The sequence below is a fragment of the Stigmatopora argus genome, chromosome 14 (genome assembly GCF_051989625.1).
Source record: "Stigmatopora argus isolate UIUO_Sarg chromosome 14, RoL_Sarg_1.0, whole genome shotgun sequence".
NCBI lineage: Eukaryota > Metazoa > Chordata > Actinopteri > Syngnathiformes > Syngnathidae > Stigmatopora > Stigmatopora argus.
In genome coordinates, this window is record NC_135400.1 from 2,363,879 (window position 1) to 2,391,237 (window position 27,359).

Below are 27,359 nucleotides of genomic sequence, written 5' to 3' on the forward strand. Positions count from 1 at the left end.
CCATCGAGCTCCACGCTACGCCAAACGGCTCGTCTGCGCTGCTTCCTTTGTACCTTCGCCCGCCCCTGGGACACTCACTATAAACATAAGGACGCCACGTTATGTTTGTGTTTGTTTGTTTGTCTGTTTCGGGGCCCTCCGCCCACAATCATGACACTTTCGATCTTTGTTATGTACAGACACTCCTCAACTTACGAACGCAATTGGTTCCGAGCGATTGTTCATAAGTTGAATTTGTTTGTAAGTTGATTTAGTGCTATATTTTGTATTATAATTTATGTTTAAGGCCTATATAAGTATATTGAAGGTTTATATAAGTGCATTTGTATGTTGAAGGCTTGTATAAGTAACACGCATTGGTTTGTACTGAAAAAAAACCATTTAATAAAATGGAGAGAATATGTACAGTACTGTAGAGAGAGAGATAGATTTATGTATTAGAAACTGGCCAAAAGAAGCGACCTAATGACGATTGCACAGTTTTCTTCTTTTTTTCATCATAAATGATGCAGTAGCACTGTATGGCATCATTCAATTGATTTGCAAACTTTGTGCAACGTTCAATATTTGGGTCCTGCTGCTCGATCTTTCTGTTTATAAATGGTACTGAATGTGCAACGCTCACCACTTTCTGACGCGCATCAAGCTTCGTTATTATTGCCACTCGTTTCAAATGAAATGGCTTGCCTCTTCCTTGCAACTCCCTCAATAGAAGCATTTCGCTTTTTACCAACCATATTCAATATTGGATGCATGAGATATTTAATGATACAAATGAAAAAGGTTCTTTGCACACTGGAGATACATTCACGCACTTCTGCATTGCAACGAAGAAGGTAGATGCTGGGTGAGCTGAGCTCTCACAGCGCCAGGCGTCGGTATTAGCGGCGGAAAGAAGTACTACTCCGAAAAAGACGCGAAATACAAAATTGGACTTGCGAACATTTTTGGACTTAAACGCAATTTGCAGACATGTTCGTATGTACCGTTGTTCGTAAGTTGAATGTTCGTAAGTAGGGGAGCGTCTGTAGTTCCAACACGCTGTTTCTTGTATGTTTAATGAAGCTTTTTTAGCTTTGCTTTCGTGAGGGACCCAAGAAAGTTATGATGCGAGTAAAAATAAGAAGCGTGCTGTTTCTTTTATTTGACAGACTTATCGTAAAACAAAATATTCCATAGGTTTTAAAAGCCGGTCAAAATGCTCTAAAACAACTGGATAATGGGTTGCCTGCTCTTGAATTGGCTGGTAGTGAAAGAGTAGGGATTTGGGGTTGAATGCAGTGCTTGCTCAGAGTCATGATGAGAATATACAGCAGACAAAGAAAATATAAGATGTGCATATTTATGTCATGGCTCAGCATACATGTTAACGAACGTGTGATCCATATTAGGTGCATCAAGACTACTTTTATGAAAGTCTCCAAACAGAAATAATAATCTAACATCAGGTAATTAGCAGAACATAAAAAAATTCATAGAGATTACAAAGTAAAATCCACAACTAAAGATGTGTTTTCCTGTTACATATATACCAGCGAATATGGTGCATCTTTTTCTTACTATCTTTATGTCTGACACAGGATGATATAGACCAAAAAAAAGTGTGTTAAACATGATGTAATTACAAACAAGGAGCAGAACTCCATCGTGTAGCTGGTGTAGAACTCCTTTTTTCAATTGCCTGAGAACGATAAGACAATTTGTGACACCAAGAAAAGGAGAAATTAAGATTGACTTGATATGAGGCAGATAACCAAACTGCTCCAGCTAATAAGTGTATTGATGTGCAACGTCCTAAGGCAGGGGATAGAGGATCTTTCAGCCATGTTAAAATTAGATGGACGGATATGAGAGTGCTTGAACAATGGTGCATAACAAATGGACAAACAATAACAGTGTGACCATGTTAAACAAAGAGTTAAGTGGCAGGAGAGCACTGTATTTGGTATTGGCTATGATCTATGGGTCATTTGGGATTCTGGAGAGACATGGACGAGGGATTTTTACAGGAACTTCTTTGTCATGCAGAGTTAGGCAGGTTAAAGGGGTCTTTGCAAAGTCTTCATCTTAACTGCCATAATGCATTGTGTTACTGGGGAAGACCAAGGGAGAGGCCATAGAGATTGCAGCACCTCCCATGGTGAACTGATTGGTGACCGGATAGATGGTACCACTGCTACTGGGGCCTGATTGGCCTGATGTGGCTCCTGAAAAATAGAGCAGAGCATTACATTCAAGACACCCTCATACTGTTGGCCTGATAAATTTATGTTGCTTACCAATGTGGGTGTCTGTACTGTGTTGATTATTAACTGGACATACCCTGGACAATTCCTGTGCTCATGATGGAGCCCATCCTGGAGTGGGTGTGGTTCACAATACTCGTGTTCACTGCGACCAAAAAGATGAAAAATAGTTACATTGGTGCCTCTACTTAAAAAATTAATATGTTCCTAGAAGTGGTTTCATAACTTGGACTTCTCGGAAGCAGAGGTACATTTTTTTTCACATTGAATTAGCATAATTTGTTCTACGTTCTTTAGTACTATGCCCTAAATGGACGTTTTTGGGTTGGACTGGCACCGTTCCCTCCTACAGGACCAAGTGGTTGCAACCTTTTTATGAGCTGCCTACAAAGCGCTAACCTCCTTTTCTGCATCTTGGAGATGCAGCTTCCTGCTGGTGAATGGGAGGCCAGCAAGGTGTTGGGAGATTGCCAATGGGAAAGCAATTCTAACACGACAATAAAAAATAAAAATAAAAAAAGATATACAGTAAGTGTATTTCTATTTAAATTTTTATATTTAGTTTTACGGTTTGTAACTTGGACTAAAGGGTCTCCCATCAAAGTTTTTAGTAATATGAATATTTCGTATGGACAAGCATACGTGCACGTGCATATTGCACAGGTCTTATCATCTTTGTTTCTCATTAAAATTAAGTTGAGAAGAGTTATTGTCATTGTGAGTACAGTACTTAAAGTATTTACACTTTTATTTATATTTAGATTCTATTTAAATATTATTATATTACAGTATGTACATATGCATATACCTGTGTAAAGTTTCATACTGTGATCCTTCACCACTTCGCGGCTTCAGTACATGACGTTTTTTTATATTAAGTATAGAGCTGGGCGATAAAACGATAACGATAATAATTGTGAAATAATTTTTGTCAACAATAATAATAAAAACTAGATCATTTTAAATGGCAATTACGCCACCCGACCAACGCTCAGGAGAAGAGGATGATAAGGAATATCAATATTATCAATCAATATCAAGATTTTAGCTTGGTTAACAATAAAGTCAAACATGGAGCATGAACGCAAAAGGACAATAACATGACAAAAATTAACAATTATTTGATGCAGGACAACACAGAGCAGATCTACTAAAAGATCCATTGAATTCTCCCTGGCGTTTCCTTTATTTCTTTTTTTAAATGCCTCGTAAATACCTGTACACAAAGAGCAGCCTTATTGAAAATGTCCTTGATCTACTGTCCTCATTTGCAGACAGACAATATTTTTCTTACTTGATATCAAGGTGTTTCCCCATTTTATGTAAATGTTCTGAAAAGGTTGCAAAAATCTAAATCTTGTTATCTTGGGTTAAAATGGGTTAAGTTCATCCAACTTTTTTTTTTTTTTTTGTAAATGGCCATATGTGAGGCAAATGTACACTTTCTTTTTCTGAGGCTGAAAATAGTCTGTCAATGGTGATGATGTCTTCAGTAGTTTACCGTATTTATTTGGGTATAAGGCGCAAAATTTTGCACCAAAAAACTGAAGCAAAGTTACGGTGAAACACTGCCCTCTATTGGGAGACGTACAACCTGTCTTTGTCCGCCAGATGAGGCACGAGAGCCCATTCTATTGGCCGGTGCTCACACTTAAAAAAAGAACTCAAGAAGAATGGAATCAATTGTTTGGTGAGTCTGACGATGATGAAACAGACTTTGAAATTTTTTAAGTATTATGATGAATTAGACTTTAAGGATTTACAATTCTAAATTCCATTTGAGAATTGTGTTAATACTGGTAGTTTGTTTTACCAGGTTTCCGTATCATATGTTGTGAATAAATGTTTTGTCATGGCGATTTGTGTTCAGCATTTGCCAGTTACCAGTACCTGTGCAATCCTTGGTGTGAGCTGGGTAAAAGTGATAAAAACATTTATACCAATTTTTAGTCACCGATTATGGGTGGCGGGATAGCTGTAGTTCGGGAAGCGGGCTGACCTCTTATCCGAAAATAGAACTCCCTGTACGGGTAATTGATGCAGAGCTGCCAACCTCCGTCGACCCCATTTCAGGAATACCCCTTTCAGTGTTTTTTTGCGTTAGTCAGTGCCGAATTAAGCGAAACACAATGGGTCCGAAGCAAGCCGGTGCAATGAGGGGTAGTGCAAAGAAAAGCTGTATGATGACAATCGATATTAAGCACGAAACAATCGAAAAACATGAGTAGTGTACGCGTGACTGAGCTGGCTCGCCAATATGTATGGAGAAGCAGGAAGTTTGTCTCAAAAGCCGCGGTGGAATAGATTAACCTCTTTGCCTTGGTTATTCCACAAGAAGGTTTAAATTTAGTGTAACGTCAGATAAAAACTTTTTTTTAAGTGTGTGCATAGGAAACTAACTTCATTTAAGTGAAATTTAAAGTTTATGTTACGTTACGAGCGCATCCGTCAAGTCTCTCTCTCCCTCCCATCCGCGACCTGCACGTTGTATTGAATAATGTCTCATTTTGTTATTAAACATCATAACTACTAGTTATTTGTTACTTTGTTAGTAGATGGTGAATTACAAACAATAAGAATGTTTTTTCATTGTAATATCCAGTTGTTGTTTTTTTTCAGAGAATGGGAACAAATTAATTTGTATTTAGTTCATTTCTAAGGGAAACGTTGATTTGAGATGCGAGTAAATCGACATACGAGCGCAGTCTTGGAAAGCATTAGGCTCCTATCTAAATGTATGCCTACTGGGGTCTTAATGACTTTACTGTCAAGAAAAGGTATCCCCTGCCTCTAATTGAATTAACAAATTGGAGATTTACATATAAAATACTGCTCTACTTATGAAAAATTCAAGTTACGAAACAAGTTCTGGAACCAATTATGTAATGCCTTGACATACGAGTGCCCCGACATACGAGCAATTTGAGATACGAGTAACATTTTGAGCAAATATTTACCTTAAGATACGAGACAAATTTTGATAAACGAGCATACAGCCAGGTCTGACCAACGCAAGAGGCTGTTTTTGACAACAACATAGGCACTGTCTTTCCCGTCGCAACTCCCTCGTATAAATGTCTCTACAACGACGGAGTGTTGCATTTTTCAGTGTTTTCCCCCGTTATCAGTGCAGAATGGCGGAGCTTGCTCGCCAATACGAGAGGAGTACTACTTCACGGGCAAGTTGGCAAGTAGTCATTCTGGTCGTCCTATTGTGAGGACATTTGTGTGCATAATTTTCGGAATATTTTAAAGAGAAGACAAAAGCAAACAACCCTCAATAGGTTCCTTTTAAAAAACTGCACCTGAAAGTCAGGATTGAGGTGGGGCCAATGTTCCCTCTAAGCTGCGCGCGTGCGCAATTGCGCACTACTCTTGTCTTCGCTGCGCAGCAGCAATCATATGGCGCGCAGTAAATATTTTTTTTTTTTACCCCTTTCCCCATGATGGCGTCGTTTAAGCGGCAGCCAGTGGCAGTAGTGCTGTCCACTCTTATGTTTTTCGTGTTTTACAGCATGTTTTACATGAAAAATTAGAGGGAACATTGACATGCACCTGCTTGTGGCAGTTGTGATACTGGTGTCCCCATAGCGAGCAATGATGATGTCGTGACCGGATGATTCGCCTAAAGACGTTTTGCCGACGGACGTTTGACAGACGGACAGGTCGCTGAATGAACGTTCGTTCAAACAGCGTTTAATGATTAAATACAAATACTAGTTTTTGTATTTAATCATTAAACACTGTTTTCAAATGGATTTGACCGAATTTGAGAGCATTTTGAGCCGTTTGGCGAATGGACGTATATGGATGTTTTTTTGCCTCATTCGCGACATCATCGCGACATTTTACCGAGGAATTCACTTCCCTGGGCTTGGTTCTAATGTCCAAAGAGCTCCAGTATTTGTATTTAATCATTAAACGCTGTTTTGGCTGGATTTGACCGAATTTGAGAGCATTTTGAGCCGTTTGGCGAATGGACGTATATAGACGTTTTTTTGCCTCCATTGCGACATCATCGCGACATTTTACCGAGGAATTCACTTCCCTCGGCTCAGGGAGAAGAAGCGACGCTTCAGACCAACCATTCCATCTATTATTATGGGGTGAGATCCCTCCCCGATAAGATGGAAGAGCTGTCGGCGCTTACCAGGACGGAAACGGAGTCGAGGAGTTGTACTCTGCTACTGTTGATTCTTCAGCTCCAGACTACTGAGGGACTGTGCGGATAAGCTTGGAAGAGTGACTCTGCATATTTTCAAACTCGGTCACAGTCTGCACAAGTCTTGTGGAAAACTTCCTGTGTGGTTCCAGTTTTATCCAACTCTACAACGTCTTTTCTTGTGTCTGTATCCGTTTTTGCTACTGCAACCAAGATGGCGCCACTCAAGTGGCAGCCGGTAGCGGTACCTGCGCCCGCTCTTGCTCGTTTTGTGTTTTTGCTGATTTTCTGTCTTTTTTTTTTATTGCATTTTGGTATTTAGTTTTTTACCTAGGTCTACAATGTCTTGTGTCTTGTGTCTGTCTTGCTACTGCAACCAAGAAATTTCCCAAATATGGGATGAAATAAAGTTCTAACCTAACCCGTCTTTGTAAATAGAAAATACCGAATTATTCAATTTGAAAAAAGAAATGTCTATCTTGATGAGAACCCGATGCTTTTTAATGACATAAATTAAAATTTGCTTACCAGAAGTTTAAGATGTGGTGGCCAAATGGCTTCTAATGTCGAAATATCTCTTTTTTTTTTCTCGATGGTTCATATTACTGAAATAGTTGTCACTTTCGAACAAGAAATAAAAAGCGGAATTTTGTTTGATTTCATAATCACAAATGTACAATCGTTTCCTTTCTGTGTTCCAAAAGTGAGGGTGTTGTTTGCACGTAGACAAATTCAAAAAGGAAGTAACGTAAGCACAACCAGGAAATATGCCCAAAGCGCTATACATAGTGTTCACCAAGTCTCTGGGTGCAATAATAGTACAGTGCTACCTCGACATACGAGCAATTCAAGATACGAGTAAAATTTCGGGCAAATATTTATCTTGAGATAGGAGACAAATTTTGATATACGAGCAGACAGCGGACGCGAGATGCTGCTCATAAGAACATCATGGGCACCATCTCTCTCCCCGCAACTCCCTCATGTAATGTCTCTGGTCGCAACTCCCTCTTTGTAATGTCTCTGCGAGCACTGGGCGGTGCGTTGCATTTTTTCAGTGTTTTTTTCCCCATTAGTCAGTGCGAATGCCGAAAATTCCTCCTTCTCGTTGGCAAGTGGTCGTGCGTTATCCTATTGTGAGGACATTTGTGTGCATCATTTTGGGAATATTTTGAAGGGAATACAAACTCAAACAATCCTCGATATTGACTGAAAGTCAGTGTGGAGGCGGGGCAAAAAGAGCCAACCCGGGAGAAGAAAGGTATCAAAATGTCAAACAAAATTAGAATTAAGTTTAGTGTTAGGTTTGATTAAACTTATTTTTGAGTGTGTCTGCATCGTAATCCAAGTTCATTTAAATTTGTTTATGTTATGTTACGAGTGCGTTGCCGTGCAAAAAGTGATCGCAATAAGTAGCGTGCCGGCAAGAAATAAAACCAGTCACTCAAGCGGTCAGGGCCATACAAAAATTGAATTTAGTGCACAGACAAGGCGCACCGACCGATTGGGCGCATCGACTATTTTAGAGAAGATTTTAGACTTTTAAGTGCGCCCTATAGGTGTGAAAATACGGTACATATAGACAAATATACAGTGGGGCAAATAGTTGACTGCTTTCTGTTTACATGAGAGGCGTGTCAAAAATGTGACAATGCTGTCTAGCGTACCACAGTCAACAAAACGGACATAGACGTACCTAGGGGGATTAGGTTGTTGTGAGAGACTGGTGGGCCACTGCCAATGACTGTACTAAGATCATAAGCTGCAGGCATTCCTGGATAGGACGATAAGAAACACAGCAATGTCCAATATTAACATAAATGAACATCAATCACTTAAAAGTTGTACCAATGGCAACATAGATTTTTTTAATTTATAGAGGCAAGAAGAAACAGAACAGATGTAATCAAATATTTTTAGTATAAAAATACAGATTTGAACTCCTAGTCACATTTCCCTATGTTGCCTGCGTCCATTGAAAATGAGAAAGCAATAGATATTTTAATCTGTGGTAGTCTCAGGTTTTACTGGCCCGCTAAGAGTTGCTTGGAATTACAAAAATAAAATATACAGTACCGTATTTTCACGACTATATGGCGCATCGCATTTAAAGGCACAGTGTCAGTAATTAGTGCTATTTCTGTATTTGACACACACACAAAAGACACATCGCATTTTAAGGCGCACCCACTAGATGGTGCTGCGCTAAAGGGAATGTCAACAAAACAGTCAGATCGTTCAGCCAAACTTTATTAATAGATTACAAATCAGCTTTCTGACAACTCCATTCACTCCCAACATGAATAAACAACAGTTTTTTTTTTTCTCCGAGGTTAAAGTATTAGTATTTTTGTGACACAGCAATAGCATAATAACTCCTGTTGAACAGGTGGGTATCTCACCAAAGTCGTCATTAATCGAGTCAGTAATTTCTGCCTTGGGAATGACGACAAACATAGAATTAATGTGCTCGATCAACCGAAATGCAACGCCGTTTTATATATCTCAGCATTCACTGGCGCACCGGAAATAGAGTCTGGGGCTGCTAGCAGTAGTTGCCAGAGCTGTTGCGGTTCGATATTTATCCATATATTATATTTATATATATATATATATATACACACAGTGGTACTTCGACATACGATCGTAATCCGTTCCGAGACTGAGATCGTATGACGAGATTCTCGTAACTCGAGCGGACGTTTCCCATTGAAATGAATGGAAAACAAATTAATTCGTTCCAATCCACTGAAAAAACACCAATAACAGGATATTGGATTGGAAAAAATGTTTTATTTCTTCTAATTCGCCATCTATTAACAAAGTAACACATAACTAGTGGTTTAATAGTAATAAAATGTGTTTAATCGAACTAAAATTGGGCAGATTTCGCCGACGGGAGACAGAGATGTTTGGGGGCGTGGGGTTCTTTTTTTTTCCCACGACAACGCACTCGTAAACGGAACAAACAAATTTAAATTAACTTGGTTTAATGTAACTTTACACAAAACTGAATTCTAATTTTGTTGTAATCTTTTGTTACCTTCGTTTTCCGGGTTGGCGGTTTGCCACGCCTCCACCCTCACGTTCGCTATCGATGGGCTGTTTGCTGTTGTACTACGTATTCCCTTCAAAATATTCCGAAAACGATTCACACAAATGTCCTCACAATAGGATAACCCACGACCACTTGCCAACGAGAAATAGTCTTGTAGTACATTTTAGCGATCGCTCCGCTGCTCATAAAGACCGGCTCGCAACTACCTTGTTGAAACGGCTCTGAACGCAGCCGCTTTGAACGGCGCCTATGAGAGAGAGTTGCGACCAGAAATATTACAAAGAGGGAATTGCGAGCCAGTGCCGCTGATGTTCTTAGGAGCAGCGAATGAGAAGTACAGACACTCCCCTACTTATGAACGAGTTAGGTTCCGAGCGATTGTTCATAAGTTGAATTTGTTTGTAAGTTGATTCAGTGCTATATTTTGTATTATGATTTATGTTTAAGGCCTATATAAGTATATTGAAGGTTTATATAAGTGCATTTGTATGTTTAAGGCTTGTATAAGTAACACGCATTGGTTTGTACTGAAAAAAAAACATTTAATAAAATGGAGAGAATATGCACAGTACTGTATAGAGAGAGAGATTTATGTATTAGAAACTGGCCGAAAGAAGCGATCTAACGACGATTGCACAGTTTTCTTCTTTTTTTCATCATAAATGATGCGGTAGCACTGTATGGCATCATTCAATTGATTTGCAAACTTTGTGCAACGTTCAATATTTGGGTCCTGCTGCTCGATCTTTCTGTTTATAAATGGTACTGACGGTCGAACGATTCAATGCCCGTGAAACGCTCACCACTCTCACGCGCATCAAGCTTCGTTATTATTGCCACTCGTTTCAAATGAAATGGCTTGCCTCTTCCTTGCAACTCCCTCAATAGAATCCTTCAGCTTTTTACCAACCATATTCAATAATGGATGCATGAGATATTTAATGATACAAATGAAAAAGGTTCTTTGCACACTGGAGATACATTCACGCACTTCCGCATTGCAACGAAGAAGAAGGTAGATGCTGGGTGAGCTGAGCTCTCACAGCGCCAGGCGTCGGTATTAGCGGCGGAAAGAAGTACTACTCTGAAAAAGGCGCGAAATACAAAATTGGATTTACGAACATTTTTCGACTTAAACGCAATTTACAGACATGTTCGTATGTACCGTTGTTCGTAAGTTGAATGTTCGTAAGTAGGGGAGCGTCTGTAATATAATACTCCTCGTATTAGATAATAATAACAGGAAATGCAACAGCTGAGCTTACCCACATATTGATTGTGGGTAAAGTTTTATTCTGAGAAAGAGTGCCATTGCCTGTCGGCGTTGTGCACGAGTATACTTCATTACCCAGAAAGCCCTCTTTTCCCGCGCATGCGCGTTGTGCGTTTCCTGGTCTGAATAACTCATTCGGTGCTCGTACATACACGAAAGATATGCAAAAAAGACAGTGCCATGGCCACCTGGCTTGGTCGCATCACGAAATTTTGATCGCATGACAGGCGAATTATGCGATCGAAATTTCCGTCGTAAGACGAGAATATTGTATGACGAGGTACCACTGTATATATATATATATATATATATATATATATATATATATAGTTCGCAGTCTAGCTTTGAATGCTCTGTTGACGCCAACATCTAGACAACATCATTTCTTTTGTAAATCCAGCCGGAATGACGGCGAGCACCAAATCAGTGTGGTCGCCGTCATACTGGGTGTATTGACAAAAGAACTATATATCCCAGCAGTCACTGCGCACCGGAAATAGAGTCTGGGGCTGCTTGCCGTAGTTGCCAGAGCTGTTGCGGTTCGATATTCATCCATATATTATATATATATATATATATATATATATATATATATATATATATATATATATATATATATATATATATATATAGTTCGCAGTCTAGCTTTGAATGCTCTGTTGATGCCAACATCTAACGGCAGGATTTCTTTTGTAAATCCAGCCGGAATGACGGCAGGCACAAAATTAGTGTGCTCGCCGTCATACTGGGTGTATTGACAAAATAACTATATATCCCAGCAGTCACTGCGCAGTACTTTTTCTACGGGGAAAATAGTAGAGTCGGGGGCTGCTTGCCATAGTTGTGAGAGCTGTAGAGGATGGTGTACCCTATCGACTGATTTATTTTATTTTATCGTGATAACAATTTTATTACTGGTCCATATATAAAGTGCACTGAATTATGAGGCACCCTGTCTATTTTGGAGAAAATGTAAGACTTTTAAGTGCCCCTTATGTTGTGAAAATACGGTACTTAAAAATTGCACAAAGCATGTTGGTGCGTGTCTTGGTTTTAACTAGCCTGTGAAAAGTGGCTTGAAGGTGTTACGAATTATTTGTTATAAAAATTAACTTAATACAAGAGGAGTATAATACTTCTCGTTGGCATGTGGTCGTGCGTTATCCTATTGTGAGGACATTTGTGTGCATCCTTTTCGGAATATTTTGAAGGGAAGACAAAAGCAAACAACCCTCGATAGGTTGCAGCTGAAAGTCAGGGTGGAGGCGGGGCAAATAGAGCAAGGTATAAAAATGTAAAATAAAATTAGAATTAACTTTGGTGTAAGGTTAAAATTTATTTTTGAGTGTGTCTGTATTGTAATCCAAGTTCATTTAAATTTGTTTATGTTATGTTGCGAGTGCGTTGCCATGTAAAAAGTCTCTCCCTCTCCCTCCCACTCTCCAGAACTCCCACCCTCCCTCACTAACATTTGATTTGGTTAAACCAGAGATCACATTTTTTGTGAATGGAATTCAATTGGAATTTTGGGGTTACCCTGGAGCTTCTAAAACGGCAATTAGAATGGTTATTTCCAAGTGCTAGACATACTTTGTTAATAGTACCTAAATGTACTGTCAATTTACTGGAATGAAATGGCTTATTGCAGCTTAGCCTGGTTTTGATCCCGTCCGCTAGCGGTAATATGGTGTTTAAAAGACGAAAAAATATGCACAAAACGGCCAATTAAATGTTTTGCAGGGATTGTCACCTGCGTTTTTTTATCATACTCTAGACTTGCCAAATCATGTGTCGACTGCGGGGGAAGCGGTCTGTTGGTGCGGCTGCTGATTAGATTGGAATGAAACATGTGGGCCGCGGGGCGGCCGATTTGACGGTGTTAGGCATTCAATATAAAAAAAATTGGACCCCTTCCATGAAGACATTACAATAATTGGCCTTGGGGTGCTGAAGCAAACTTGAGGGCAAAAATGGCGTTTGCTATGAGATAGTTGTGCTTGCAGCATATTTTGATTATGGGGTCTTGGCAAAATATTGTGATATAGTTGGATATCGGAAGAGGAATTAATTTAGCTTAATAATGGTAGTCTTCTCTAAAAAGCGTTATAATTGTGCACAGGAAAAAAGAGGCGCCATTTCAAGATAAGAATGCTGCTTTCGCAGCGAGCGTGAAGGTCACAGTTAGCGGCTAAGGGCGCGCTTCCGTTTGAACATTTCATAATAAGAGCAAAACATGGTCTGCAAGGAATGCAGGGTTATTGGATTGGATAACTTTATTTATCCCGTATTCGGGAAATTTTGTTGTCACAGTAGCAAGAGGGTGAGGATGCACGAATAGGAAAGGCATTTTAGACATAAATAGATAGGTAAAAGTAAGTTAATAAATAAATACATGAATAAATATATAAATAAATAAGCGTGTTGCTTAGCACATATATACATACATACACATAAATATACATGCATGCATACGGTAGGTCTCAACACTCAGCCATTTTTTTGTTAAAGAGCCTGACAGCTGATGGGAGGAAGGATCTGCGGAAGCGCTCCTTCCTGCAATGAGGGTGCCGCAGTCTATTGCTAAAGGAGCTTCGGAGGGACTCCACAGACTCATGCGATTACTTTCACATTCATTTTTCGGGTTTTAAACAGCAATATATTTTAAGGTGATAGAAAATCTGTTTTGGTAAAGATTGATTTGGTAAAAGCTTTGGATTTGGGAATAGAGCAAATTAACCTTTTTTTTAGCAATTTGTGGATTTCAAAGGGCTCTTAATTAAAGAAAATTAGCTTTTGGAGGATAAAAGAATAATAATACTGTTTTTGAATGGTTGGATTGTTCAAAATACTTTAATCTAGGAGATTGGCTGGTTAAAAAAAGGGATGAGAAATTCTTCAATATTATGGCATATTGGTGAAAATTTGTGGGTCCTTTATTAAACATTGAAAATTGTAATTAGGAAATGCCTGGTAAAAGGTTGATTTCTCTAATTAAATTATTGTAGATTTTTATTGTGGTAACAGAGAGCTATAGGAAATAGCTCTTATCTTAAGTAAACATCGTATGAGGTGATTTGCAAATTATATCTTAGGTATTGAGAGTTATTTGGTTGTTAATGATATCAGACATGAAATTAACAATGCAGAAATGGCATGAGAAAATTCATGGCATTTGTCCAAATTATTAGGTAAATGGTACCTGGCTGGTTTAGATAAAATAATTGGTTTATGATAGGCATAGTTTCCCTAGGACTGAAGAAACATGGAGTGTTTTTAAAGTGCACAAAAGACATTCCCTGTTTGTCCTGAGCAGGTGAAATATGCTTTGGCGTGGGTCATATTGATGACTATTGGGATATTACAGATTGGATAAGCATTGATCAATTGATACAACCAAATGACGTTGCTTTCTATTGCTTTAAGGGCATACAAATTAAGAGAACTTTAGCTTAAAACTTACAGCATTGCAATTATGGGGTTAATGCACTTAAATGTTACAGTGATAACGATTGGCAAGAACAAGCTTAGATAAGGGGGAAAGGAACAATTCTCCAAGTTCCAAAATCTGGCCAAAGAAACAGATTATTTTTGTCGCTTTGGGTTTTGACAAAATGCGTTGGCGCATTAATTTTGGGGTATTTGGGGAATGAGAATCCCATCTGTTGGGGATGCGGGAGCACGGAGAGGGACAGGAACAGGCTGAATAAGCTGGTCAGGAGGGCCAGCTCTGTTCTGGGCTGTCCTCTGGACTCTGTGGAGGAAGTGGGAGAGCGGAGAATGCTAACCAGGATGATGTCCATCATGGACAGCACCTCCCACCCCCTGCATGAGTCTGTGGAGTCCCTCCGAAGCTCCTTTAGCAATAGACTGCCGCACCCTCATTGCAGGAAGGAGCGCTTCCGCAGATCCTTCCTCCCATCAGCTGTCAGGCTCTTTAACAAAAAAAATGGCTGAGTGTTGAGACCTACCGTATGCATGCATGTATTATGTGTATGTATGTATATATGTGCTAAGCAACACGCTCATTTATTTATATATTTATTCATGTATTTATTTATTAACTTACTTTTACCTATCTATTTATGTCTAAAATGCCTTTCCTATTCCTGCATCCTCACCGTCTTGCTACTGTGACAACAAAATTTCCCGAATACGGGATGAATAAAGTTATCCAATCCAATCCAATATCTAAAACAAATTTGGCGGAAATTTGGAAATAGGCTCTATTTGGCACTGGATGGTCAAAATCTGGTGGGCCCTTTCATGGTATGAAACAAGTGATGACATTATGTCTATGTTAAAAAAATAGCATCTCCAAATTATAAAATATCAACCTTTGGGTAATGCTTTAAGTAGATGGGTTGTCTAGGAATAAAATGGAATGGGCAAAATTTGAACGGAATGGGAGATACATTGACGACTACTAAAACAAACTTTAGAGATGAAACTATTGCCACCTCAATTCTGCGTACAAACAGCTAAACTGGTAGCATTAAAGAGGGTATAACTTAATGCAAAACATGGAGGATTTTTTTTTTTTACAAACGGTTAAAATACTTGAGTGGGGGGGTGTGTGTTTCAATGTGTCACAACTTTTCCGTTATTGCATTATTGGCAAACAGATAGTTAATCACAGCCACTCGCATGGCAGTCCTCATGCTGACTGACTGGGGCGATGAACGGTGGCAATTGAACTTCCAAAACAAATTTCTATTTGTGGATGTGTGGCACGTGAATCTAATACATTAATTACCTAGTTCCTTCTGGAATGATTATTGCTAATAGGGTAGCAAATGGGGGTGGGCTACAAAGAAGCCCGACTGGGGATGGTGGTTTACACCTGTGATGAAAATTCACGGGCCACTGATGTATGGGTAAACGACCTGAATTAAAAGACTAGTGATTAGCGCATCAACCTTACGGTTCTAAGATCTACTAATGAAAGCGGGGTGGAACCAGACCTTTCAGAGGGTGGAGTATTCCTGGTGTCCTCGAGAATTCGTGGGTTTTCTCCGGGAACTCCAGTTTTACTCCCACGAAACAAAATTATGGATGCTAGACTGGTTGAACACTCTAAATTCCCCTGATTATGAATGTGAGCGTGGATGATGGTCTGTCTTTTTGTGTTTTTGATGGCTGGCCACCGAGATATAATCTATAAATCAAATATCAAGGTGGAAAAGGATTTGGAAATTTGAAATTGATTTCTGAAATCGCCAATAAGCCTTTTGGGGATGGCGCGGCAGATTGGTACAAAAAGAAAAAGAAAAAAACAATTTCGCCGAATGAAATTTTTGACGAGAATGCAGCAGCAGTACTCCACATTTGAAACTTAATGCGGAGAAACAAATAATCTGCTCTGCAATGGGAAATTTGGGAACGCTGAGGAAAACACAAAAAACAAAAAACTAATTGGGACCTCAGCTTACCTAGCTTGAGTCATGAGAAGTCCTATGTCTCGACAGGGGGGATAGTGGCTGGGTACGGTGCCACTACACAATTTATAGGTTTAAGTTGGTTGCAGAGCATGCTTAACCTATGCTCGGCATATAAGTGCACAATTTGAAATTCCAAAGAACCATTGATTTATAGTGATAATGGCACCCAAATTGTGTTAACAAAATAATTGGCTGGATGGACAGAAGGTTACATATCTCGTTATGAAATCACTGCCTAGATAACAAGTTCAACAGGACAACAACATATGGAAATCCTATTTAGTAGACCCTACAAAACGCCATTATTCACTGCACGATTGGAACTGGATGATAAGGCTAATCTGGTGAATAACATCCATTACAATGTCCAAAAAAAGAAATTGGATTCGCAATGAAGGAACAGCTGGCAGCCACCAGTCTCATGACTGTCCCAGAGCCGCAAAGCGGCTGGTATGCTTCTGACGGTTGATGTGGGGGACGTATGCAATGTTTGAAAATGTTGCACTCAACAACACGTCCCCCAATGGGTCCCTCACCTGAGCCGTTGAAGGCCTGACCCTGAACTCCACCGGAAACGAAGAGGCACTCTGGAGTGGAACTGTCCACCTTGTGGCAGACTGGTGGGATAAGGCCTTCGGCAAATGTAAACAATTGGCCTTCACCGAGGTGATATCGATAGCTGTTTTGGGCTAATACTTTGACAATGTGTGGGTGTTGTCTTATTCCCTGCTTACACTTTTTGCTAGACCGGCTTAGGGTTGATACAGTAGCTCTAACAAATTCCGAATTACAAGAATTGTATCTGCTCATTAGACAGCCTACTGGTGATAACATTGATGTCCAGGATTATGCAAATTAATAGAGTTGAACGAGAATGATTTTGTTCTTCCTTTTTCAGGCCAGATATGCAAGTAAGGTGAATTCTGGTAAAGATCGAGACAACGGACTTCCCCCAAGTGTATTTGTATTTGCCATAAAATGAATTAATAGCAAACATAATAAAAACGGGGGAATGTTGGGGTTATTCTGGATGCTATTTTATATGTGCGTATTAATCATTATATGTATGAATTAATATGTGCTTTCAACGAAGACAAACGCTTACTCCAAGGTCACTCTCCAGGACAGCTGGCTCCAGCTAGAGACTTAACAATTCACTGAGTCCTTGCTCCGAGGACTGATTACTGGAAGATACGCCTCAACCCTTTCCCCAGATACAAGTTCGCAATGAAGATCTGTGAAGGACGCTTAAATTGTTGTTGATTCAGCGGATGGCTATCAATCAACCTCCGGGATTACTCGCATATTGTTTTAAATTGTGACGCTAGGTTTGCTTGATATGGAATTGTTTTGCCGAATGGAGGCTTGTTTGTCTAATTTCCAATGGAGTTGTTTTTCAGTTCCGACCTTAATTGTTAATAATGAATACCTGATATGCAATTATTGTTGCAGTTGTTTTTTGCTTACGCAATTGGATCGAATCGATAACCTTGTAATTGTCTTGATTTGAGGCCTTAAATGGGCAGGACAAAATGCCGCTCAGAAGAATCAGTGACGAGGACGAAGTCAGGGTGGATTCTCCTTGCAAGATAAACACCAGAGATGTACAATTAATAGATGTCTTCCTTGTATTGTTTTATAATTATATTAAAGTATAATTATTAATGAACCTATCAATGTTAAATGCTAAAAACATCACAATATAACGTTAAATTATTCAGTTATTCAGTACAATGCGGAGTGCGGGGAGGAGGGAGAGAGAGAAATAAGTTTAATCTAACCTTACCCTAAACTTAATTCTGATTTTGTTTTAAACACATGACCACTTGCCAACTTGTCTGGGAAGTACTTCCCTCGAATTGGTGAGCAAGGTCCGCCACGCGTACACCACTCATATTTTTCAATTATTTTGTGCTTAATATTGATTGTCATCATACACCTTTTCTTTGCACAACTCTTCATTCCACCTGCTTGCTTTGGACCCATTGTTGTTCCCTTTATTCTGCACTAACTAACGGAGGGAAAAAGCACAGCAAAAATGCAACCCTCCGCCCATTGTTTGAAGGTATCTTTACACGAGAGTTGCGGCAAGAAAGACAGTGCCATGCTGTTGTCATAAGCAGCCTCTCGCGTCTCGGCTGCCTGGCTGTCTTGTATGCTCGTATCTAAAAAATTCTCTCGTATCTAAAGGCAAATATTTGCTCGGAATTTTACTTGTATCTCAAACTCCTTGTATGTCAGGGCACTCGTATGTCAAGCTATTACTGTATGTGGATTTGAATGTTCAGAGAGTATCCTACATGTTTTATCAATACTACCGTGGAGATCAGTTATAGTAAATGTAATTTATATATAACCAGAGGGGACAGATTTTGTTAACGTAATAAATTGTTTTTATTATGCTAAATTGGACTTTACTATTGTAGAAAGTGGTAACATTTGGAGATTTGGAGTAAAAGCCTATTTGAAATGCTTTCTCTTCAGGTTTAATGAGTGGACTGTAACAATTAGACACAACCATATGGGGATTGCAAATGTTTTATTAGAGTAAATATTTAAATGGAACAATTTGACCGTAACTATTAAGGGACGGTTTTCTTTTTATATCATGTCCGTCACAATTTCCAAGTTAATAGTTTATAAGGACAGGTTTCTAAATATTAAGTCGTTAAATGCTGTTCTATTTGATTTTTTAAGAATTCTGATTAGTGTTGTAGGTTACCTTCATTTGATTTTAGCCCATTTATCTAAAATGATTTGATATGCATATAACTAAATTGGCCTGGCAATTAATTTTATTTTTATCTTTTGATGTTGAAGTGGATAATGGGTAGAAAGTTAACTACCGTATTTTCACGACTATAAGGCGCACTAAGTCTTAAATTTTCTCCAAAATAGACAGGGTGCCTTATAATGCGGAGCGCCGTGTGTATGCTCCGAGCTTGCTCCAAATCCCGACTGAGAGCACTTCCGGCCAACACGCTTCTTATATAGAGAAAAGGCGGACGTGGGTGCGGACAGGCATGCGGAGGGGGTGTGTTTAAGAAGACGCTTTTACTGTCGTTCTTGGTTGCCATGCTAATGGACTGAAACTACCACCTATGGTGATTTTTAAGCGAAATACGCTGCCGAAAGAAAAGTTTCCAGCCGGCGTCATCGTGAAGGCAAACCAAAAGGGCTGGATGGACGAGGAGAAAATGAGAGAGTGGCTACGTGAGGTGTATGTTAAGAGACCGAATGGCTCGCCATCACTTTTGATTTGCGACTCCATCTCACAGCAGCGGTGAAAAACCTAGTCACGAAAATGAACTCTGAGCTTGCCGTCATTCCCGGAGGCTTAACGAAAGAACTCCAACCGCTGGACATCGGCATCAACCGGGCGTTCAAAGCAAAGTTGCGAGCAAACAAACAGCTTTACGAAGAGTAGGAGGCAGCGCCGGGCTAGTTACACCACTATTTGCGAATGGATTGTGGCCACTTGGACTAACGTGTCTGCTTGCACTGTTGTTCGAGCTTTTGCCAAAGCCGGCATCATTTCTTTGTAGCCACATGGCAATGTGAGTGACTCCGACAACGAAGAGAGGGAACCCGGCGTTTTTTATGAATCATTTGGACAATTGTTCAATTGGGACACAGAAAATGAGGACTTTGATGGATTTGTGGGTGATGATTGATCAAAAAACGTGAGTACATTGTAAAATGACCGAACTCAGTTTTGCTTCCGTTGCCTTTTTGAAAACGTGTTATTAGCGTGTGTCCGTATGTTTGAGCTGGTGTATGTTTTGCCATGCCTGGCTGTGTTTATTAGTGCGGTGCGCCTTGTGTGTGTCAAATACAGAAATAGCACTTGTTACGGACACTGCGCCTTTAAATGCGGTGCGCCATATAGTCGTGAAAATACGGTACATTTTTCTTTTGTCTAACTATTGAAAAAAATGATTAAGAAAGTTTTATAGGAGATGATAGACAAACTAAAAAGACAATATAATGTTAAATTTTTACAAAAAGCTACTAGATTGGGGTATCTTTAATTTCAAACAAATGGGTTTAATATGCAATTCTATACACATTGAATGAATTGGGAATTCTGATTAGTGTGCATTTTATAAGTTATATGGTTTAATTGCTGTAAAGAGCACAGTATGTAGTCAGGCTTAAAATATTAAACCTTCGCGGAGGGGAGAGAGACGGACAAAGAGAGAGGGGGGAGAGACTTTTTGCATGGCAACGCGCTCGTAACATAACAAACAAATTTAAATGAACTTGGATTACGATGCAGACACTCAAAAATAAGTTTGATCTAACCTTACACTAAACTTGATTCTAATTTTGTTTTAAATTTTGATACCCTTCTTCTCTCAGCCGGGTTGGCTCTATTTGCCCCGCCTCCACCCTGACTTTCAGATGCAACCTAGATGTTTTCTTTTGTATTCCCTTCAAAATATTCCCAAAATGATGCACACAAATGTCCTCACAATAGGATAACACATGACCACTTGCTAACGAGAAGTAGTATATACGCCATTCGCACTGACTAACGTGAAAAAAAAACACTGAAAAAAATGCAACGCTTCGCCCAGCGTTCGCAGAGACATTACACGAGGGAGTTGCGACCAGAGAGACATTACACGAGGCATGAGCAGCCTCTTACGTCCGCTGTCTGCTCGTATATCGAAATTTGTCTCGTATCTCAAGATAAATATTTGCTCAAAATTTTACTCGTATCTCAAATTGCTCGTATGTCAAGGTACCACTGTACCGTATTTACTTGCATATAAGCCGCCTGCGCATATAAGCCGCACCCTGAAAATTGCCTTGAAATTTTTGAATTTCAAAATTTCTCGCGTACAAGATGCCCCACTGATTCCCAATTTTCATCTCCATATACATCGTTTTAATAGAGTATAAATGTGTTACTTCGAAGGGAAAATCTTAAGAAAAATCATCATAGGTGGTATTTATGAGATAAAGTATGAATCAAAAGCACATCATTAGGGCCAATATCATAAGGAAGTTAATATGCCTGTCTTTGTAAATGCAAAATATCAAATTATTCAATTTGAAAAAAGTCTATCTAGATGAGAACCTGAGGCTTTCTAATTACGGAAATTACAATTTTCTTCCCAGAAGTTTAAGATGTTGTGGCAGCCATATTGCTTCAAAATATCTCAATTATTTCGATGGTTCATATTACTCCAATAGTTGTCACTTTCGAACAAGAAATACAACGAAAAAAAAATCACAGATTTAAAAATCAAGGCCACTCTCGTCTGGCCAGTCAGAGCACGTTTAACTAGGTTTAGACGGCACCGCCTAGCTAAGATGGCTGCCTGGGACCTAGGTAAGATGGCTGTGCCCCGAGCGAGCAGTGTCGGGAACGAGTTTTTTCATGTTTTATGCAAGATACGTACGTTTTTTCTTGAATTTCATTCATAGACGTCAAAATAAATTTTGTTTAGCATTTTATCTGTTTACCTTTCTCTATTTTGAAATAAATGACCGTATCGGCAGTCGCTTGAGTCGTGACGTCATGGCGCACGAAACAGTGCCATTTGTCGTGACGTCATCGTGTCACGGCGCCGTCAACTTGCAGTTTTTTTGCATGTCGTGTTTTTATGTGCATATAAACCGTATCCTCGATTCAGTCATCATTTTTTGTCTGACAAAAGCGGCTTATATGCGAGTAAATACGGTGTATATACTGTATTTTCACACCTATAAAACGCACCATCTGATAAGGCGGAGTCTCCTTTGCATTTAGATTTTCATTTTTTTGTCAATACATTGGGCGCTTCTTCGGAAAAGGCGCTAGCATGACACTAGGCTAGCGTATGTTTATATATATATATATATATATATATATATATATATACATACACATGTATGTCTAAGTGTGTGAACTCAAGCTTTGAGCATTTGCAAGTATTATCGATGAGTATGCCTGACCTGAAATATGTTAGCTTGCTGCTCTCTTGAGGTATTGAAGATATTTCTAATAACAATTTGACCAAAAAAAGTGTGTGTGTATGTTAAGATTCTTTCGGTACGTTTGTCCAAACCGTGCAATGTAGAGAGTTGAATTTTTTTATGGTGGCCAGAAACGGCTGTCGGATCCTAATAGACGAGTGATTGAATTTCTTCACCTTCTCTGTGTGTGTAAACTCAATATTTTATTTGTTAAACAACCATTTTTCAAAGAGAATTTTTTTAAATAGCGTACCAATTGTCTTTTGGTTCTGATCAAGCCCTGCTTGTATTAAATAAAGTAAACATATTACTTTTGTCGAATAGTAGGTACAACTCCAGCCCGAAGCATACATTTTGGCAAAGCTTCCCATCTCTGTTGTACATAAAATCAAGCCATCTTTTACATAGGCTCCACTGCAGTAGTTATCTGAAAAAGGTCATCTATGTGGAGGCAAGTAAAAACTGTGTGTTCAAATGGGATTATGTTAAGAACACTGAGATTTTGCTGAAAATCAGAGCACATTTTATGGATACTCAATGCAGAATTACAAGGTATTCCAGGGGGCTCACATACTTTTTTTTGCCACCATATGTAGAAACGTTTGGAGTAGTAGTGCCACCTGATCCAATACATACGTATAACCATTGTTAATTTTTTCTTATGTTTGTTAGTCACCTGATACGGACATCCCTTGATTCATGCTGTAGGATACTCCTGTGTTCCAAATGTTCTCTGATGGTGAGGAGTAATGTGATCCAGGAGGTGGGTTTGGGGTGGTACCTGTGTATCTGGAAATCATAAAGGCTTGACATGAGCAAAACTGAGCATACATTCTTATGGACAGCATTATATGCTAAAAATTAAGAAAATTAAAGTCAAAATACATCAATGAATTCTAAGATCACATTCTGAAATACATGAAATTACATTCAAATGACTCAATAGATCAGATTTGTTCAGAAAATGTTAATATACTTTTATTTATGATTCTAGCTGAAAAAATGGAAATGTCATGATAAACACTGCATGAAATGAGTCTATCAATGTGACCGACAACGGCATAATCGAAATAGCATATATCTCCATTTGACATGTTGGTTGCAGCCAGTTGATATATTTACATGGTTAATCACAACACAGCTTTAGAATTTGCTCATGTACAGTGTGTTCTGCATTTCAGTTCAACTTTTCAGACCACTGATTGTTTGAAAACGGAAATGGATACATTTATTTTTCAATTGTGTTTTTTCTGACTTTGAATCACTCCAGAATATAAATCACACTAGCCCAAAAATGTATGTAGAAGAAAAAGCATACAGTAAATCACAACGGATTATAATTCACATTTTGTTGAAACATAATTGATAAAATCAAACACCAAGAACTGACCTTCGATTTTGAAAGGCAAATTCAAATTGCATTTGTTGTTCTTGTGCTTCATACACCCTAAACTCTAAGAAACGGTTTGCTCTTCTGAATGGGGCAAATGGTCCCGGGTATTACTTAACAACACTACTCTCAGTAATGGTGCTCCAACAAATTACAAATCAACCTTTGAGAGCGGAACATACCAATAAAAATACTCCTTACATAAAATCAGTATATTAAAAAATAACCCTGAACATGCTGCCTAGTTGAATTGTGTGCTAACTTAATAACGAACTAAGAAAAAAAAATCTGAAGACAACTGCAATCCGGGCGGCCCGGTGGATAAGTGGTTAGTTAGCGCGTAGGCCTCAGAGTGGGGGTCCCGGGTTCAAATCCAGGTTGATCCACCTGTGTGGAGTTCGCATGTTCTACCCGGGCCTGCGTGGGTTTCCTCCGGGTACTCCGATTTCCTCCCACATTCCAAAAACATGCACGGTAGGCTGATTGGACTCTAAATTGCCCCACGATATGGGTGTGAGTGTGAATGGTTGTCCGTCTGCTGGTGCCCTGCGATCAACTGGCCACCGATACAGGGGGTACACGGTCGATTGGTCACCGGTCTTTTGGTCGCCCGGAAGGTTATTGATAATCACCATTCAAATCGTTGCTCAAATTCCCTAAATACAAACTGTGAATTACTATTTAGTCATACTTAATGCCCTAGTACCGTAATTACTCGAATATAACACGCATATTTTTGCTATATAATTAATTCCAATAGTTGGGGGTGCGTGTTATAATCAAAAACTAATTTTTTTTTTTTTTTTTTGTCTTGTTACATGGCCCTTAGCCTGGTGCTTTTTCTTGCCAAATAAATTGAATTGAAATTGAATTGAATAAAATAAATTACAAATTTTCGATCGAAAAAAGCATTGTCAAACTCACTTTGACGCACGGATTTTACGTCATCTCGTAGAGCCGACGCACGGATTTTACGTCATCTCGTGAAGCCGACGCACGGATTTTACGTCATCTCGTAAAGCCGAGACCACCACTGCCCCCCTCTAGCCTCGTACCCGTCTCAGTTCACCCTCTCTCAGTTCAGTGTTATAATCAATAACTAAAATAAATTACAAATTTTCGATCGAAAAAAGCATTGTCAAACTCACTTTGACGCACGGATTTTACGTCATCTCGTAAAGCCAATCGGATGATGTGTTGTGGGAGGAAGAGGAAGTGGATGAAGGAAGCGTGGACGTTGATAGGATTCTCAACGAAGAGATGTATGAGAGGACAGACAAAGAGAGAGAGGAACTCTTCATTTGAAGGATTCTAATGAATAAATTTGTTTGAACAAAACAATCGTGAAACGAAGAAAAAAAGGTAAGATTTCTGATTTTCGTCAGCGGGAAATTTTAGGTGCGCACTATATTCGAGTACTGCGTTTTTCCAGATTTTTTTGGCCCAAAATTACCTGCGTGTTATTTTCGAGTGCGCGTTATATTCGAGTAATTACGGTAATTATTAGGCTAAATAAAAGCTCCAAATTTCCCGGACTTTTATTGTTTTTTGTTGGAGAACTTGTTAAGACCCTGACTGACGTACCTTCCTAAGGGGACAACTCATGTACATATAAACTCTTATACACTCACACGTCGGATCAATGAAACTGCTCAGGGCCATTGTTGGCTTTTATTGATGCGTAGACCGTGTCGATTTACCTTGTTTTGGTCGTCGGTCTTTTGGTCGCCCGTTGTCGCGGTCCGGGCGACCAAAAGACCGGCGACCAAAAGACGGCGACCAATCGACCGCACACGATACAGGGTGTCCCCCGCCTGTAGCCTGAAGTCAGCTGGGATAGGCTCCAGCACCCCCCGCAACCCTAATGAGGATAAAGCGGTTCAGAAAAAGAAAAAAAAAGAAAAAAACAACTGATAGCCACCACAAATATATGGTTTTAGAATTTTAAAACATGTATTTTAGATATAAAATAGTTTTGTCGACAACGTAGAATGATACACAGTGGTGCCATGCTTTAGGGTGCGCAGTGCAATCTGAGGCGATGACATAGATTGATGTCTCCCAATACCACACACTGCAGCTCTGAATCAAGTTTTCAGACAAGAGGAAATAAAGAAAGCGAGGGAAGCCTGCATGCATTGAAGCTCAAAAACCTAGATTTGTGCTCAGTATGGTTGTGTGATCAAAGGCTTATCATCACTTTGAGTTGATGAAAGGGCTTCCTGTGTGTCTGGTTACACATGACAGCTTAAACCAAATATAGTTTACAGTCGTACCTCGAGATACGAGCTTAATGCGTTCCGGGACTGGGCTCGTATGTCGTTTTTCTCATAACTCAAACGAACATTTCCCATAGAAATGAACTAAAACCAATAAATTTGTTCCAACCCTTTGAAAAAAACACCAAAAACAGTATATTGGATTGGAAAAACATTTTTATTTGTTCTAATTCGCCATCTATTAACAAAGTAACAAATAACTCGTGGTTTAATACCACTAAAATTTGTTTTATATTATTAAAATTAGACGGTTTTTGCGGAGGGGAGAGAGACAGACAGACAGAGGGGGGCATAATTGCATGGCAACACGCTCGTAACATTACAAACAAATTTAAATGAACTTGGATTACGACGCAGACACTCAAAAATAAATTTAATCTAACCTTGTACTAAACTTAATTGTAATTTTGGTTTAAATGCTGATACGTTTCTTCTGCTGGGTTGGCTCTATTTGCCCCGCCTCGACCCTGACTTTCAAATGCAACCTATCGAGGGTTGTTTGCTTTTGAATTCCCTTCAAAATATTCCCAAAATGATGCACACAAATGTCCGCACAATAGGATAACGCACGACCACTTGCCAACGAGGAGTAGTATATACGCCATTCGCACTGACTAACGGGAAAAAAAACACTGAAAAAATGCAACGCTCCGCCCAGTGCTCGCAGAGACATTACACGAGGGAGTCGCGACCACAGAGACATTACACGAGGGAGTTGAGGAAATAGAGACCATGATGTTCTTATGAGCAGCCTCTCGCGTCCGCTGTCTCCTCGTATATCAAAATTTGTCTCGTAACTCAAGATAAATATTTGCTCAAAATTTTACTTGTATCTCAAATTGCTCGTATGTCGGGGCACTCGTATGTCAAGGTACCACTGTATATGTATAGAGCATCTAATGTCACACAAGTAATGTACCATTGACAGCAACAAAAATGAAGTGAAGCTCTTTGTAGCAGATGCACTCCATGTACGTTGGCATTAGTGAACATTTACCACAAACACACCAGACATGACCAACTAAAGATTTCTCCCTTGTTGCCTATATTTCCAGTTTGATTTGTACTTTTATCCCAGTTTTCATTGTTTTTCATTGTTTGGAACTAGAACTATCCCGACTAGTCAACGTTGTCGATGACGTAAATGCGTCGATGATCAAAACATACTGTCGACGATTGATTATGTCAATACATTTCACCATGAAGTCAGTTGAAAATGTATTTGCAAAGCTAAAATTGCGATGCTCAGGATACCAGCATTTCGGCAAAGAAGAGGACAGCCGATATAGTGGGTTCATTCCCTGGCAGTTTTCCACTTAAGTATTAAACTAGCACTCGAGTGGGATGTGGCAGGCGCCCACTGACTGACAAAGAGGACAAGGAGGTCAAAACCACCTCAAACCAAGGAGCCAACAGGAGGACATTGAAGCTTCTTGTTTAGTAATGGTAAGATTTGTTGGTTATCTTGGAAAAAAGAACACGCAAGGTTGATTTAGACTTTGAAGATGTTAAGTGAAAAATCTAAATGTTATCATAGCGCAGCATT

At 39.3% G+C, this 27,359-nt stretch overlaps 1 protein-coding gene across 3 annotated transcripts in view; it reads right to left on the reverse strand.

The window, feature by feature from the left end:
• Nucleotides 1-1,120: 1,120 nt before the first annotated feature.
• Nucleotides 1,121-27,359, reverse strand: part of carm1 (coactivator-associated arginine methyltransferase 1) — a 159,154-nt gene continuing 132,915 nt past the window's right edge. For 2 of the 3 annotated variants that reach the window (XM_077619877.1, XM_077619876.1), the window contains 4 exons: nt 22,821-22,933; nt 8,105-8,182; nt 2,323-2,391; nt 1,121-2,207 (listed from right to left, as the gene is read on the reverse strand). In XM_077619877.1, the coding sequence (XP_077476003.1) occupies nt 2,068-2,207; nt 2,323-2,391; nt 8,105-8,182; nt 22,821-22,933 (400 nt within the window). In that variant the 3' untranslated portion in view covers nt 1,121-2,067. Of the gene's footprint in view, nt 2,208-2,279; nt 2,392-8,104; nt 8,183-22,820; nt 22,934-27,359 lie in introns of all 3 variants that reach the window. The other variant, XM_077619878.1, reaches the window with a different exon arrangement.